The sequence below is a fragment of the Gopherus evgoodei genome, chromosome 10 (assembly GCF_007399415.2).
Source record: "Gopherus evgoodei ecotype Sinaloan lineage chromosome 10, rGopEvg1_v1.p, whole genome shotgun sequence".
Classification (NCBI taxonomy): Eukaryota; Metazoa; Chordata; order Testudines; family Testudinidae; genus Gopherus; species Gopherus evgoodei.
In genome coordinates, this window is record NC_044331.1 from 58,340,081 (window position 1) to 58,355,949 (window position 15,869).

General features: G+C 40.8%; 1 protein-coding gene across 9 annotated transcripts in view; it reads left to right on the top strand.

The window, feature by feature from the left end:
- The window catches only part of RBFOX1 (RNA binding fox-1 homolog 1), a 2,538,143-nt gene that overhangs the window by 1,918,529 nt on the left and 603,745 nt on the right, over window positions 1-15,869 (top strand). For all 9 annotated transcript variants that reach the window (XM_030577473.1, XM_030577470.1, XM_030577474.1 and 6 more), the window contains exon 6: window positions 229-270. In XM_030577473.1, the coding sequence (XP_030433333.1) occupies window positions 229-270 (42 nt within the window). The remainder of the gene's footprint in view (window positions 1-228; window positions 271-15,869) is intronic.

The following is a 15,869-nucleotide window of genomic DNA, read 5'->3' on the forward strand; positions in this document are numbered from 1 at the left end:
GTTTACACCCAGTAGAACTACAATGGTGCTTTGTGGTAGCTATGTACTTTGCCTTATGTAATCAAAGAACAGTAAATGAGAAAACAAGACTTTCTTCTTGACACAAATGTCCCCCAAATCCACAATGCAATAAAACGTCCTTATAAATTTTACCTTATTATTTTCCTGTGCTTTACCTTTCAAAAGAGGTATGCCTTGTTTCAATCTGTATTTTTTTTCTCTTTGTAGATTTCAAGACAACAGATGAGTTGTGAAAGAGAACCACTAAGGGTAAGTGCAACAATATGCAGAATGGTCTTCCCTACTCTACAATAAGCAGACTCTTACTCATGTCACAACAAAAAGTTCTCTTGAAAAATGGACTGAAGCTTTCGGGTTCAAGAGAGGAACATATTCATCTCAGCTAATTTACTATTGATTGTGTTAGTTAATATTGTATATCTTATTATGAAGTACCATTACAGTATGGATGGATTTTTCTTATATAATTTATTTGGATTTGGCTATGAATACTTTTTTTCGGGAATTTGTCTGACACTCAGGTCCTTTTATTTATGTACAAGATGAAGCCCTGCTACTTATACAGGTCAAATGTCTCACAATCCTTCTCCATTGCCAGTTTGTTTGAGATGCTGAGACATTCTTTTTTTCACTGTCTGCGCTACACCTGTTTTCAGATAAAAATTAATGTCAAGAACAAGAGCAAATTTCAAAAGAGTTCAAGGATTGTAGAATATGTATTTATTGTGGTTTTGTGGCATGCTCTGTAAATAACGGAGTTCCTATACCCAAGTTGCTCCGTCTTTGTTTTGATTTTTTCCTTTAATGGAAATGCCAGATTTTCTTCAGTATTTCAGTCTGTGCTGCTGGTTCAAATGCATCTGCAGATGCTTCTTCAGCACCAGTATGTTTATGCACAATTAATAGGTTCTAATACTTGTTCAAGCTGGTGTTAAAATGTATACACACACAGCAAGTACTTTTTAGGAATATGGCCAAACAGTGGGAAAACTAGTTTTGTCATGCCCTATGTTGGGTGTTTCCTTGCTAAAACTATATTTATTAAGAGTTGAGAGGCAACTTTGTAGCACTGGCTGTGTAAGAAGATGTATATTTCTTTTTATTTCCTCATTTTTGTTTTTAATTTTTGGAAGTAGAAAATACCACCTCCTTGTTTTTGTGGCCATAAGACTGGAACCAAGCAGCAGCAGTTCTGACAAGACTTACATAGCATTACGTATAAATGTAAACAAATATTCCATTCATAGTATGTGTTTCATGAACTTAATCAGAAGTTTCTTTTTAAGTGTTGTTTAATTTTTTGCTATGAGCTATTACTTGGTTTTAACAATATGATCTTTCAGTCACACTAGTCAGTTGGAATCTATCAAAATTATTAAAGAAGCTGTTAGGATAGTCCTGCTCACTATGCTGTATTCTGTGAGGAATACTTTTTAATTTTTAATTATTTTTTTTAAATACTTCTTCCTTGCTATTTGTCTTGCTGATGTAAGGTGACTGCACTAATGTTAACATGGAGATTTAGGAGCTGTGACGATGCTCTGTTTTGTCATTAGAGTAGTAATGTCTCAATGGAGCCAGTTGTCAAAGCTGAAAGATTGCTATGAGTTGTACATCACTGGAGGGCAGTCTTCTTGGGAAGAAGTAGTGCCATGAGAATCAAAAAAGAAGTTTTTTGTTTCTTTTTATTAAACTTTCTTCTCTGAATAGAGGAAAGAGAACTCTCAAAATCTGAGGGAGGTAGGCTCACAAATCCTTCTTAAGTATGTGTGATTTTGTCTGATTACTGAGTAAAATGGCTTCTTCCAGCTTAGTTTACAGCAATACCTCTTCTTTCATGTGATTTTTTTCAAATTATTTTATTATTGCATCACAGTTTTAGAACTACTAGAATCCATTTTTTCTGTCCAATCAATGTAAAAAAATATAGTGATCACTCTGGTTGAGGGTCGCTATCAGAGGTGTTTGTGTGCCTTCCTAGATATGTGCTGTCTTGTCTATGTACCAGTCAGCTCCTTCCTGAATTTAACCCTTTGTAGTGATATACCAACTAATACAATAACAAATAAGTGGCTGGAAGATACCATATTCATAGTATATTAAATTCCTGATGTCCAAACATTATTATGATAAATTTATGCAAGGCAGTATGAAGAATGTTGTATTGCCTTATTATATCCAAACATAACTGAATACGAAAAATACCATAAAAAAAGCTAATAACAAAACAAAAGTGGTTACTTTTCCATCCCATGTGCTGAAAATTGATTCACAGTCAAGTGGACTAGAGGTGTTTTGGGGGTGGGGGTTGTTTTTTGTAATCAGACTGAGCTTTACCACAAGCTGTATGTGAACTGCACTAATTGAAAAAAGTTATGAAAGCCTCCACATGGCAAATAGAAATGTTCTATGTCTACTAAAATTACATTTGAAGCAACATTGTCTAAAGTAACAACATAAAGAACACTGAATGAATGACTTGATTCAATGAAAGAATAAATGTGGGTGCAGTTGATAAAAACAGTGTTGAAGCCATCGTACATTTATGGTCAGAAATTACAGCTTCTTACTCGTCAGATCGGATTTCTGAATTTTTCTGAGTCTTACTTGCTTACAGTTTTTCACCACGGTTAGTACTGAAGGGTCACTATGGCTGGGAAAGAAAGTGGTGAATTCTGTTGTCATTCACATAAAGTAAATTGTCAAATTCAAATGGCAAACCTTTACCACTGGAGATGACATAAGGTAAAAGAGGCCAGTTTAACTTCAAGTGCCCAGCTGAGACTGCAGGGAAGGCAGCTTCGACATGGATGTCACTGAGTGAATTTCAACATGTAACTCTTAATGCCATTGTGTCAAAATCACTTTTCTGATATAATTGCATTTCAATTAAAATTACAATATATATAGAGAGAGACAGCGCTATATCACTAAAACTGGAAGACAATTAGAAATTCTAGAATATGAAAGCCATCCCACAGCAGCAAAGATCCAGGAAGATTGCAGTAACACCAGCTTGGAGCTAAGTAAACTGGAAGCACAATCCTAATTAAATATTCTCCCTATGCTGCAAGTAAGCCAGAGGGGGTGTGACACTATCCATCAGTGGATATGATTCAAGAATATCTGTGTAACAAACTCCCACTGGGAACACAGTGTCCATTTCATGAATGTGTGCTAGGGTATTATCAATTCTTTGTTAGCTATCCAATCCAGCACTTGTACAATGAGCCTCACTTATACCTCTTCACTCCAGTAAGCCCTTTCTGCCAGACTGGCAATGTCCTGTATCCTTGCCCATGACAGGCAGTCCTCAAGTCAAGGATACTCCACCTAGAGAGAGAGCAGTGATGCTCCCTGGTTTATTGGGAGGTTGTAAGAAAAGGTGCTATGATCAAACCTTGATGATAAAGCCAGGTTGGGAATGGTAAATTTGGAGTTATTTGGCCATGTCCAAAGTAGGAAAAATAGGTAATTCTTAAACACGTTAGCTAACACATTCTTAAACCTCTGTCTCATAATACAAATACATAAAATCAAACAAGACATACCAGTTGTCACCTTGATAATTTATTCATATAGTGTATTCTTTTCAGACCCTTTGTCTACTTTGGTTACTTTTAAATTCTAAATCGAGGGCAGAGGCTTTCTGATTTGGTCTGTTAGTATAGTACCTAACATAATGAAACTCTGCTGCTGATCAGGCCTGAGGGTGCTCTCACTGTATAAATGGTAAATAATTATAATCATTAAGTAGCATTGTGTGTATGATTCGTTCTGTACTAAAGAGCTGAATAAGGCATTGGCCACCGGTTAATGACTTAAACCATTGTCCCTTCAACCTATTATCCATGTCCTCTTGTATGCTAATCTGTATGCTGATTTGAAGTTAATGTTTATGATGTCTAAATTATTTAATTGAGATCTCTCCAACTTATCAACACTACATAACTGGCTGCAATGGAAAGCAACGGACTTCACATTTAGCGCATGTTGAGTGATTTTTTTTTCCATTGATGTATATAACAGTCAGATGTCTGAAAGCTTTTTTTCTGGTATGCCACCTGGAACATTTAAATCAGCTTCTGTACCAAATGACTGGAGGAGAACTAATGTGACGCCAGTTTTTCAAAAAGGGCTCCAGAGGTATCCCTGGCAACTACAGGCCAGTAAGCCTCATTTCAGTACCAGACAAATTGGTTGACACTATCATAAGGAACAAAATTGTCAGACATGTAGATGAAAATAATTTGTTGGGAAATAGTCAGCATGTTTTTTGTAAAGGGAAATAATGCCTCACCAATCTACTAGAATTCTTTGAGGGGTCTACAAGCATGCAGACAAAGGAGATCCAGTGGATATAGTGTATTTAGATTTTCAGAAAGCCTTTGACCAGGTCCCTCACCAAGACCTCTTAAGCAAAATAAGCAGTCATGGGATAAGAGGGAAGGTTCTCTCATGGATTGGTAACTGTTTAAAAGATTGGAAACAAAGGGTAGGAATAAATGGTCAGTTTTCAGAATGGAGAGAGGTAAACAGGGGTGTCCTCCAGGGATCTGTACTGGGCCCACTCCTATTTCACATATTCATAAATGATCTGGAAAAGGCGGTAAACAGTGAGGTGGCAGACTTTGCAGATGATACAAAACTACTCAAGACAGTTAAGTCCCAGGCAGACTGTGAAGAGCTACAAAAGGATCTCACAAAACTGGGTGACTGGACAACAAAATGGCAGATTAAATTTAATGTTGATAAATGCAAAGTATGCACATTGGAAAACATAATCCTAACAATACATATACAATGATGGGGTCTAAGTTAGCTGTTACCACTCAAGAAAGAGATCTTGGAGTCATTGTAGATAGTTCTCTGAAGTCATCCACTTAATGTGCAGAGACAGTCAAAATGTTGGGAATCATAAAGAAAGGGATAGATAATAAGACAGAAAATATCATATTGCCTCTATATAAATCTATGGTGCGCCCACCCCTTGACTACTGCGTGCAGATGTGGTCGCCCGATCTCAAAAAAGATGTATTGGAATTGGAAAAGGTTCAGAAGAGGGCAACAAAAATGATTAGGCGTATAGAATGGCTTCTGTATGAGAAGAGATTAATAAGACTGGGACTTTTCATCTTGGAAAAGAGACGACTAAGGGGGGATATGATAGAGATCTATAAAATCATGAGTGGTATAGAGAAAATAAATAAAGAAGTGTTATTTACTCTTTCTCATAATACAAGAACAAGGGGCCACCAAATGAAATTAATAGTAGCAGGTTGAGAACAAACACAAGAAACTATTTTTTCATGCAACACACTGTCAACCTCTGGAACTCCTTGCCAGAGGGTGTTGTGAAGGCCAATAATATAACTGGGGGGGGGGAATAGATTCATAGACAGGAATGGTGTCCTAGCCTCTGTTTGCCAGAAGCTGGGATTGGGTGACAGGGCATGGCTCTCTTGATAACCTCTCTGCTCATTCCCTTTGGGGCACCTGCCATTGGCCACTGTCAGAGGACAGGATACTGGCCTTGATGGACCTTTGGGTGACCCAGTATGGCCGTTCTTGTGTTCTAAAGTTTGCAAAGCTTTTATGCCTTTCTTTCAGTTGTCTCTATTAGCAATGATTTTGTATTCCTATATACCAGGGGTCAGCAACCTTTCAGAAGTAGTGTGTTGAGTCTTCATTTATTCACTCTAATTTAAGGTTTTGTGTGCCGGTAATCATTTTAATGTTTTTAGAAGGTGTCTCTCTTTAAGTCTATAAACTATTGTTGTATGTAAAGTAAACACATTTTTTTAAATGTTCAAGAAACTTCATTTAAAATTAAATTAAAATGCAGATCTTATCAGGTTGTTGCTGTGGTTCTTAACCTGGGGTGCACGCACCCCCTGCCGGCCGGTGCAAGGTTATTCTGTGCCCATGGTGAAACTTCCACCTTGTGCCCCCCTCCCTTGGACATCGGTTCATTGAGGAGCAAATCCCAACAAGCCTTTATAGACCCCAGGGGCCAGCCATGCCCAGGGGTGCTCCCCAGACCAGGTTCCCTCCTCCCAGCCCCCTGAACTCTCTTGGAGGGCGCACAGCCCTACCATGAGCCCTCCCCTCCCCTCCTCACACCACCCTGGTGGCCTCGCCCCGATTCCACTCACTGGCTTTGCCGGGCTCAGGCCACTGCAGCAGCTTGGCAGGGGGGAGCTGCCTTCCAGATGCACCGGAGAGCCAGTGTGTCCCACTTGCGGCAGCAGGGAGCCCCAGCCATGGAGGAGCTGGTGCGGTGCAGGCGGGCAGCAGTCCTGCAAAGGCAGCGGCGCCACTAGTGGGGAGAAGCCACACCCCTCCTGCCCAGGCTGCTACCCCGCGCCCCCCACGGGGGGGCTCCTGCAGGCTGCAGTGGATGTATGTGAGTGCCAGCCCCCATGCACCTCCTGGCTCTCCTGTCACCTAGGGTTACCATATTTCAACAATCAAAAAAGAGGGGAGAGCCCTGCCATAGCCCTGCCCCTATTCACTCCCTCCCACTTCCTACCCCGACTGCCCCCGTCAGAACCCCCAACCCCTCCCCACTCCTTGTGCCCTGACTGCTCTCTCCTGGGACCCCTGTCTCTAACTGCCCCCCAGAACCCCTCCCCCTACTTAAGCCTCCCTGCTCCTTGTCCCCTGACTTCCTCCTCCTGAGACCCCTCCCCCAACTGCCTCCTAGGACCCTGACTGCCCCAACCCTTATCCACACCCCTACTCCCAGACAGACCCCTGGGTCTCCCACACCCCCTCCAACCACTCCCCGCCCCCTGACAGGCCCCCCAGAACCCCCGACCCATCAACCCTCCCTCTGCTCCCTCATTGCCCCCTGGGACTCTCCTTACCATGCCCATGCCAGTCAGATGCTGGCTTCATGTGGAGGCAAAACTCCACGTGGAGGGCTGAGGCAGTGTGGGGGGGGAGCTGTGGGAGGGGCAGTGGTGGCGGCTCACACTCCTGGGAGCCAGAGAATCCGAGCGCGGTGAGGGGGGGAGCAGGGGGGCGTTCGTCTGCCCCGGCTGCGGCCCTTTCCCCCCCTGGGGGGGGCTCCTGAAGCGGATGCATGCGGGCAGCGGTCCCCGTGCACCTCCTGGCTCCCCCCTCACTGCGCTCGGATTCTGTGGCTCCCGGGAGTGTGAGCCACCGCCCCTCCCACAGCAGGCTCAGGGCCCCACACCCCGGTGGCTCACCCTTCCAGGAGCCGCAGAACCCGAGCACGGTGAGCGGGGAGCCAGGGGGCGCGCCTGTCGCCGGTCTGGGGTCCCAGACGCTGGCCCCGCTCAGCCTCCTGCCAGCCTGGGGTTCCGTTCACTCAGCCAGTGGCAGGCTGAGCAGGGCTGGTGGCCGGGACCCTGGCTGGGAGCCGGGTGCCAGGAAATCGGCTCGCGTGCCACAGGTTGCCAACCCCTGCTATGTACTATCTTGAATATACATGATTTCATAGTACTAGAGTTTCTTATGTTGCCCAAGTGTGGTGTGCCTGACCTGGCTTGGCTCAAGGTAAAGATGTATTAAAAGTTAAAGGATGTTCAAAAGGAATTAAGCAAAGAAACAAACCATCTCTTGTTTTTCCAAGAGTTTTCCTCTATCCACACACTGAGGTATTTTCGGCATTTCTTGTAACAAAAATAATAAGGTTATCCATTCAGTCCCTCCCTGTTCTATGTTCCCCAATTCTGATATTTAAACCCCTTATCAGTAATAGATTCCATCTCCCATTCTCTCGGCGCTACACCCACCCCAGCCACTTTTAGCTGTTTTAAGGCATTATGAACGATCTTGTGGAGCTGAATTTAATTCTAATTCTGATGCCTTAAAAATTGTCTGTGAAAACACAAACCTCACAGCTTGCTCAAAATCATTTTAAAAAACCTATTTCATCTCATATTTGTGTCTGAAAAATCAGGCTTTGAAACATGAATCATACAGCTTATTTAAGGTTGTGAAGAAGCTTAGAATCGCAGCCTTAGGTAGAAATAAGCTGTAATTCATAAACCTATAAAAATCACAGTGGCTGCCTTCGAAGTCTGTCTGCAGCTTCTAGTGAACCTTCCTTACTGCTGCAACTTTAACCTGGGGTTATGATTTTAATCAGAGCCTAATGCCCTTGTTTAAACTAAAATCCTAATCTAAACCTCACTGGGTTTCCTCCAGCCTTCCCTTCTACTAAGAGGTAATCATTTTCCATTATAAACTGTACCTAATTTTTAAGTTTTGTATCATATGTGCATGAATTTGGGTGTTTAAACTAGTGTTTTTGATCCTTGTGCAGTAATACTTTATGTGCATTGCAAAATGGGCATGGAACTGTTTTAAACCCTCATGTAGGAGGGTTTATTAATGTGCCTTCCTGTGAATACCAATGAAGTCTAATGGTAAATGGTATGATTAAGTCTCTTGATCTTAAGTCTTGGGTGACCTAATTGTGACTCCAGTTAACAACTTTCTTTGCATGCATTCATTAGTGGGAAACATTATATACAATCATCAGTTCCTTCTGAGATCTGACAGATCTAGGAGGTGCAGAGGCCCAGTACCACCACTTGAAAAGAGAAAAACATTATTGGATTTGGTCATTGATAGGTCTTTTAATATTTTCTCTACCTTCTAAACAGTAAATAAATTAAAAACAGTAATATGCACACAAAGACATGTTACTGTAGTAAAAGGTCATGCCACTTGAGATGGGCATGGGGGAAAGAAATTGAGAGGTAGGTCTTATTCACACTGAAATGTGCACAATGACAACACTGTGTGATTCTCATTTCTATGTATCATATCCTGCAGCGCGCTCTCTCTCTGCGTCAGCATACATTACTGTTTGGAGGGGGATGCTTAACTCTGAGTTCCAATTTTCAGGGTTTCTGCTAAACCTTTAATATCATTTTAATATTTCATTTTTTGTGTGCTTTCCTATATGAAGTGGATGTTAGGTCTTTAAGACCTTTGACTATTAATCTGAACTCCAGCATTCAAAAACAAAGGTGGACATTCACAGGTATTATAACATTACTGATGGGAAATTATGGCCAGATTTTCAAAGTTAGATGCCCTCAATTATGCATGTACACTTGAGTTCACCTAACTTAAATTTGCAAATATCCAGTGCTCATATGTGAGTTGGGTATCAAGCAGGCCTCTTAGTTGGCCATGTGTACTCAAACAATGTACCTGATGTCTTTTCCTTTTTGTTTTTTGGTGGTAGTGATTTTCCCCTCAGTAGATGAGGTCACCTCCTACCTAAAGGTCCCTCTCCTACCATTGGAGCTACTCAGATGGGCCCTTGCACCCAGACAGCCCCATTATCTCCACGTGGCTGGATCCAATTGCAGACCTCATTTACATCACGCTTGACAGGTACTCATGACCAGTAGAACAGCAAAGGTGAAATCCTGGCCTTACTGGAGTTTTGCTGCTGACTTCGAGGGCCATGATTTTGCCCCCAGACTTTTGAGTGTCAACATAGTTTTTTAAGGCTCTCGTTAGCTTTCCAGTTATGCTCCACTCTCACAGTCTCAACAGTCATGATATCTCTTGAGGTTTTCATGGGTTGCAGACAGGGCTCTCCAGTTCAATGTCCAGCGAGGGGGAGTTGTAGCAATCTTCTCTATCACTTTGAATTTGACACTTTCCAGAGTGGCATTGAGCCTGGAGTGTCATACATGCGTTCTGGTTTACAGCCTCCAGCAATTTTTGTAATGGAGATGAAGAAGTCTGGGGCGCTTATAAAAATACTGTATTTAGTGGACTGTTGGAGGGGACGCTAGAAGCTTAATCTGTAGCCTACTCTCTTTTGCCTAATCTGAGGCAATTCAGAATTCCAGGGTCAACTTTTTGGTGTAAATACTCATCAGATGTTTATATGGTAATGTATAAAACAATACAGAGCTCTGGCTGTGTCTGAAGGTTGGTGTCTTCTTCCCAACCTGTCTTCATTTTCAGTGCTGTTCAAACCCCACATTTCCACAGACAGTTCCCTGCATTTAGGACCATACCCCCTCCAGGCAGGCTATTTCTAGGGGGTGTCATTTAAAAAAAAACCAAAACCCCAACATTGGTTTGTATAAGGCCACTTTCAGAAGGAGTGTATGACTGACTGACTGGTCTGGGACAACACAATTAATGATATTCGGAGCCTTACATCTGCACTGGACTCAGGATCTCTTCAATCCTGGCAAGAATTTGATGGCTCTCAAATAGTCATGCTCAGCTGGATAATTAACTTCTGCACAGTCTTCAGGAGAGCTTTCCTGTCTGTGTAGAACACAACCAAAATGTAAAAGCAGTCATCTGGTGTCTCCTAAGGTACTTCCCAATTTAACCAAACAAAACAAAGCAGAGACATGTTTTTCTGTAGATGCCCACACAAATGTTTCTGCTCTTGAAGTAGTCCCACCCTGATGTTAGATGGAAAGCTGCAAAGATACCACCTGGTTACACAGTGTCTTTATTTACATGGAAAATTGTCAGTTTTCTCTATTTTGAAACAGCATTTCTCTGATAATGAAGTTGTTGCTTTTAGTTTCTATTCCAGAGGTGGTGTCGGGAGAATGGTAAGGACCTGTCCATGATTAGCATCATTTTTTTATTACCACTTTGAATTAGTAATGATGTTCACTTGTTACTGTCATACTTCTGAAATGCTTCTCTTGAGGATAGCCCTACTTAGTGGCACATAGTTTATTCCTTTCTATCAGATAAAATATTTTCAGGTATAAAAAGTAGCATAGTCTGTCTACTTTCTTTTATCTTTACCCTTCCATTCTAAGTACCTACTGGAATGCTACAGGACCTCAAGAAACAGCATGAGCTTTTCCATGACTTTTCTTACTTCTCCCTGCAGCTTCAAATACTGTCTCCTTTCTGGTGAACAATGTATCATAACTTCAGCTTTCCATTCCTGATTGTAGGAAAGTGGGTCATAGCTAGAGTGAAGTACAGTCTTACTCCCTTTTTAATTAGTAGGACACACTGAACACAGCATCAGTATATGAAGTAATCCTTAATGTGAAGTAAACATGAATATTTTTGAACAAATTCCTGTTTTAATTTTAGACTGAAAGACTCTAGTTCTGTATTTAAGTTTCTAATGAACAGGACTGACCTATGAAAGAGGTAAAGAAGAAATAGCTTGTAAAATAGGTTATTGTCTTGAAAAATCCCAATTTTGTCCTTTGATGTCACAAAACTTCAGGAGCATAATGTAACCAAATCAGTGACAGAAACTGTGTGCTTAAGATATGGTATTTGCATATCCCAAAGGGATATAATTTTCATTCTTATTAAAAAGAGATTCTCTTATCTAAGTTGTATAAGATTTCCTGCCAGATTTCTTAAAATATGTTTCAAACATTGCAGTCAAAATATATTCTGTAAACCACTTGGCAAGATGACTGAAGCACAGCAGTGCTGTTTAGTTCAAAACTGCTTGATTAGCCCATTCTCTTACGCTCTCAGCAATAAGACATTAGAGAGAATAGTCTGACTACACATTTATATTGCACACAAAAAACTATATTAAAAGAACATTAAAGTTGCACAGGCAAGTACTCCAAATTTAGGAAATGCCAGAATTAAGGTTGCCTATGCAACCTTAATTCAGCCTCCTTGTGTGTATGCATTAAGGTACTAATTTTAATTACATGATCTCATACTCTTCTTACCCACAGGACCAAAAAATTGGACTTTCAAATAGATAACTACACAGCTTGTAAAAATTCAGTCCAAATAATTACAATTTGACAAAGTCATAAGCAACCAAAAACAAGGTTAAAATGGAAATGTGGGGAATGGGAAGTGCCGAGGATATATATATAGAGACAGACAGACACACACACACACACTCTATACAGAGATACAGACATATAGATATAATATCTGTATAACATTGAGGATATCATCCTGGAAAGATGCCTTGATTAAGGCAAAGCTGGGAGGCATCACCAGTTTGGAAACCACCAGTTTGTGCCTCCAACCCTCTGTTGTATCTTCCATCTCTTCCACTGAGTTAAATTGTCTGAATATTTTGTGCTAAAAACAAAGGATAGTGGTTCAGATGCCTCCCTATGTCTGTCTAATTGCAGCCTTAAGAAATCTCCATCAATTTGTGAAGAAGACAAAACATTGAGGGCCAAAATCTGCCACTGTTATCCACATTTAGTGCCTTACTCCGTGTGCCATCCTGATGCTTTAAATGGGACTAAAGCAGAGACGTGTCAAAATGAGAAGAATTTATGTAGAATTATCATTAATATATCAGTTTCCATTATCCTCAGACCTACATCTCTAGGTTATAGAGGGCTGTGTTTTCAAAGTGTAGTATAAATAAAAATTACAACACAGAAAAAATGCACTGTAAATGTTATGTGTGGGGGAAAAAAATTCATTGGTATGAAACCTTGATGCCCTCCCTCAAAATCTATTTCCTAGCTTCAATAGTTTGGTATTTCAGAATGTACTTACAATGCACCAGATATAACAAGATTTTCATATCAAATTATTCTGCTGATGCATCTTCAGAACTACACATGACAGCTGCTTCACAAAGTGTGGACTGGGAGAAGGTAAACCCATTAAAAACAAAAGGTGTGGAAATAACAACCCAAAGGAGTTGGTGAAGAAATCCCTCTGAATCCACAAGTATTATCATAATACCCTGAGTCTCTGTCAGAGGGTTACGAAAGTTCCCTTGGTATACTCAGTTGGTTGAATCAATGATTGAGAGACAGCTCATATTTAGATCCCAGGGCTTTCCAGCAGGAAAAAGAGAAGAAAAACAAAATACTTGATAGTATGAGAGAGCCAAGAACGAACAGTTCTGCCTAAAGAAGTTAAGGTAAAAGCTGAAGTAAATAAACTAATGATGTCCTACCGCAAAACATCTGCCTAATGTTCTCAGTGAAGACAGAATGGAATGAACAGGATCTCTGTGCAGACTGATTTTTTGATTGAATTTAATGACACATTTTCTGAACATAATTGATATCTTCGTATTTTTGATGTGGTTTTATGTCAGTGGAAAGCATATTGAGTGTGCTTGTAAAAGTCACTAAATTTTTTTTTTTGAAAGTTTTCAAATCAGTAAGTTGTTTAATTTTGAATGTCGTTCCTTCCCTGTTAAAAACAAAGCACACCCTCCTTCTCACCCAAACTGTAGTACTATACATAAGTGGCCCAAAACACCACAGTTTATAAGAGCAGTAAAGCATTTGAGGCTATTGCTGTAGAAAACTGTAGTTCAGCTTGGTTGGGTTTAGTTTTTTGCTTAAATAAAGGTTATGTATCTGCATAACTGAGTACTATCCCAAACAGAAGATATCTGTAATCAAATCCACAAAAGTAAAGGAAATTTGGATCAAAAATTAGTTTACCCAAAGATCATAGCTATGCTCCATCTTATGTACTTCATAGCCACATACAAAATCTTCTGTACATCCTTATAACTTAACTGATCCTTTTGCTATAGCTAGACATGTGTGTGATGGGTTGCCCCCCCTTCTGGGGTGCCACCTGATGTACTGGGGTCCCACTGAGCTTGCCTGTTCCACTATCCGGGGCTCCCTTGCCCTGTCCTGCTGAGCCAGGCCCTCAAGCCTCCTCTAGCGCACAAACAGATCAGGCCACACCCAGTTTCAAAAGGACACACACACTGAGATCAGGTGTGTGTGAGAAGACTCAGATTAGGAATTGCCCAGCACTCAAGCGCGCACACCCTCTGGAGTGTAAACCCCAAAGTATATTGTCTTGCACTGCACAGAAATCTATACAGCGTAAACTTATGAAATTTGCTTCCTCCCTCAATGTGGAGGAAGATGCACACAACTTTTTGCCCCCCCCCATTATGAATAACACAAACTGGTTATAGAATAAACAAAAACCAAGTCTATTAACTACAAAAGATAGATTTTACGTGATTATAAGAGATAGCAAACAGATCAAAACAGGTTACTGAGCAAATAAAACAAACAAACTAGGCTCAATACACTAAAGAAATTGGCTACAAATAGTAATTTCTCACCCTAAATGTTGTTTTAAGCAGATTTGCAAAATTTCTTTATGGACAGACAGCTGTTGCTTGCAGCTTAAAACTCTAGCTATATTCTTCACAGGCCAGACACTGTTCCTAGCCCAGTACTCTCCCCCACAACACCACCCCAGAAACCCTTTCAGTTCTTAAGTCTCTCAAGAGTTGGTAGGGGAACCCAGGGTCGCCCACTCTACTGGGTTCCACTGTGGGCCCGTAAACCAAATAGGCAGAATTGGAATTCAACAACTTCTGCTGTGCCCTGAATTCCTTCCTACCTCCCCTGGTTTCAGTAGGCTTTTCAGCCTGTTTATCCCTTCCCAGGGTGCTGTCTCTGATCAGCTTCTCAGCAAATTGTTGGCAGGAGTTCTTGTCTCCTGCCTGCTTGCTCCTCTGGCAGCTGCCCCACCCTTCTGCTTTCCAGCTCTTTGACAGCCTCACAGCCTCTGGGGAATAAATCGGCTTTGGCTGGCAATACTTGCATTAACCTCATGGCTTGCTCTCCCCTGCTATGACCCTTTTTTAAGGAAGCCAACCTTCACCTTGCAGTGAATATAGCTTCTGCAGTAAATTTCTCCTTTGTGTTTTCTCTTGTGCACTTTTATCTTAAGCACAGGTATTGACCATTATTATTGAAAACTGTGTGCTTCAGGGAGGGGGAAGAAGTTGCAAAGTTCCCAGAACCCAAACATTGCAGCACAGCTATGCATTGGGTATCCCACCACTACCACTGTAAGGCTTAACCTGTGTAAAAGAAACTCACCGTTCACTGACCATCTGTGAGCACACAATCAAATGATAGACAATGGTACCACATACACTCCTAGCTGTAGATGATGGGAATGAGGGATATGCCATTTGCTCACAGCACAAATAGCAGAAGCTATATGTTTTCCCTTTTGGCCACTAACAGTGTTGTCTTTAAAAATTGCTGAAATTCCCTTCACTACAGTATTGGAAATAACAAAAATGCCTTGATATCAAGGTAATTTCTTCCTCCTGTTGACCACCACCTTCTAAAGAAGATATATAAAATACATCTTCTTATATTAGTTAGTCTTTTCCTCTTCTCCATGTCTTTCCTCCTTTATTAGTTAGTTTCCTTTTCTGTCCTCTGAATTAATTTCATCTTTATTTTTTTTAATTGTTTCTTCCACTCTATACTCTACACTTTCACTAGCTTTCCCACAACTGCTTTTTCACTGTTAAAAAGTCGTTTATATAGCACCATAAATTGCAGGTGTTTTACAAACTCGGAGTAAGATACGTTCTTTGCCCTCTAATATTTTACAGTATAGATATGTCCTAGTCTACAATCTGGCCTTTTTTATGTTACAGTATGGGCCTGGATTTTCAAGTCAGATCAAATTAACTTCCCATTTTACCCCCATAGTTTCTGATCCACAAATAATTGTGATGATAACTGTGCACCATCAATGTGTGGTGTAGATATATAACTATTTGATTGTCACTGCACATCAAGTAGTTAGATATTAAACCTCCTTGGTTATGCAAAATTTTGTTTACAGTTATTTGCATTTCCAAGTTGAATGAAGGAGGCCAGGATTTAGAAATGTGGCACTATCTTTGTCTTTCAATTTGACTCTACAGTGTAGCTTCTATAACTGCTATTTATCAGACTACTAGAATTTTTGGGCCTGGTTGCCATGGTGCCCCAGCAAAATATTTAGAGGAGTTCATAGAGACCACTGATTCCTTTTAAATAAGCAGCAAATTGTATGAAATATTGCTCAGTCTACCACATTCCCAGATAAAGGCCTGTTTGCAATATAATTATTCT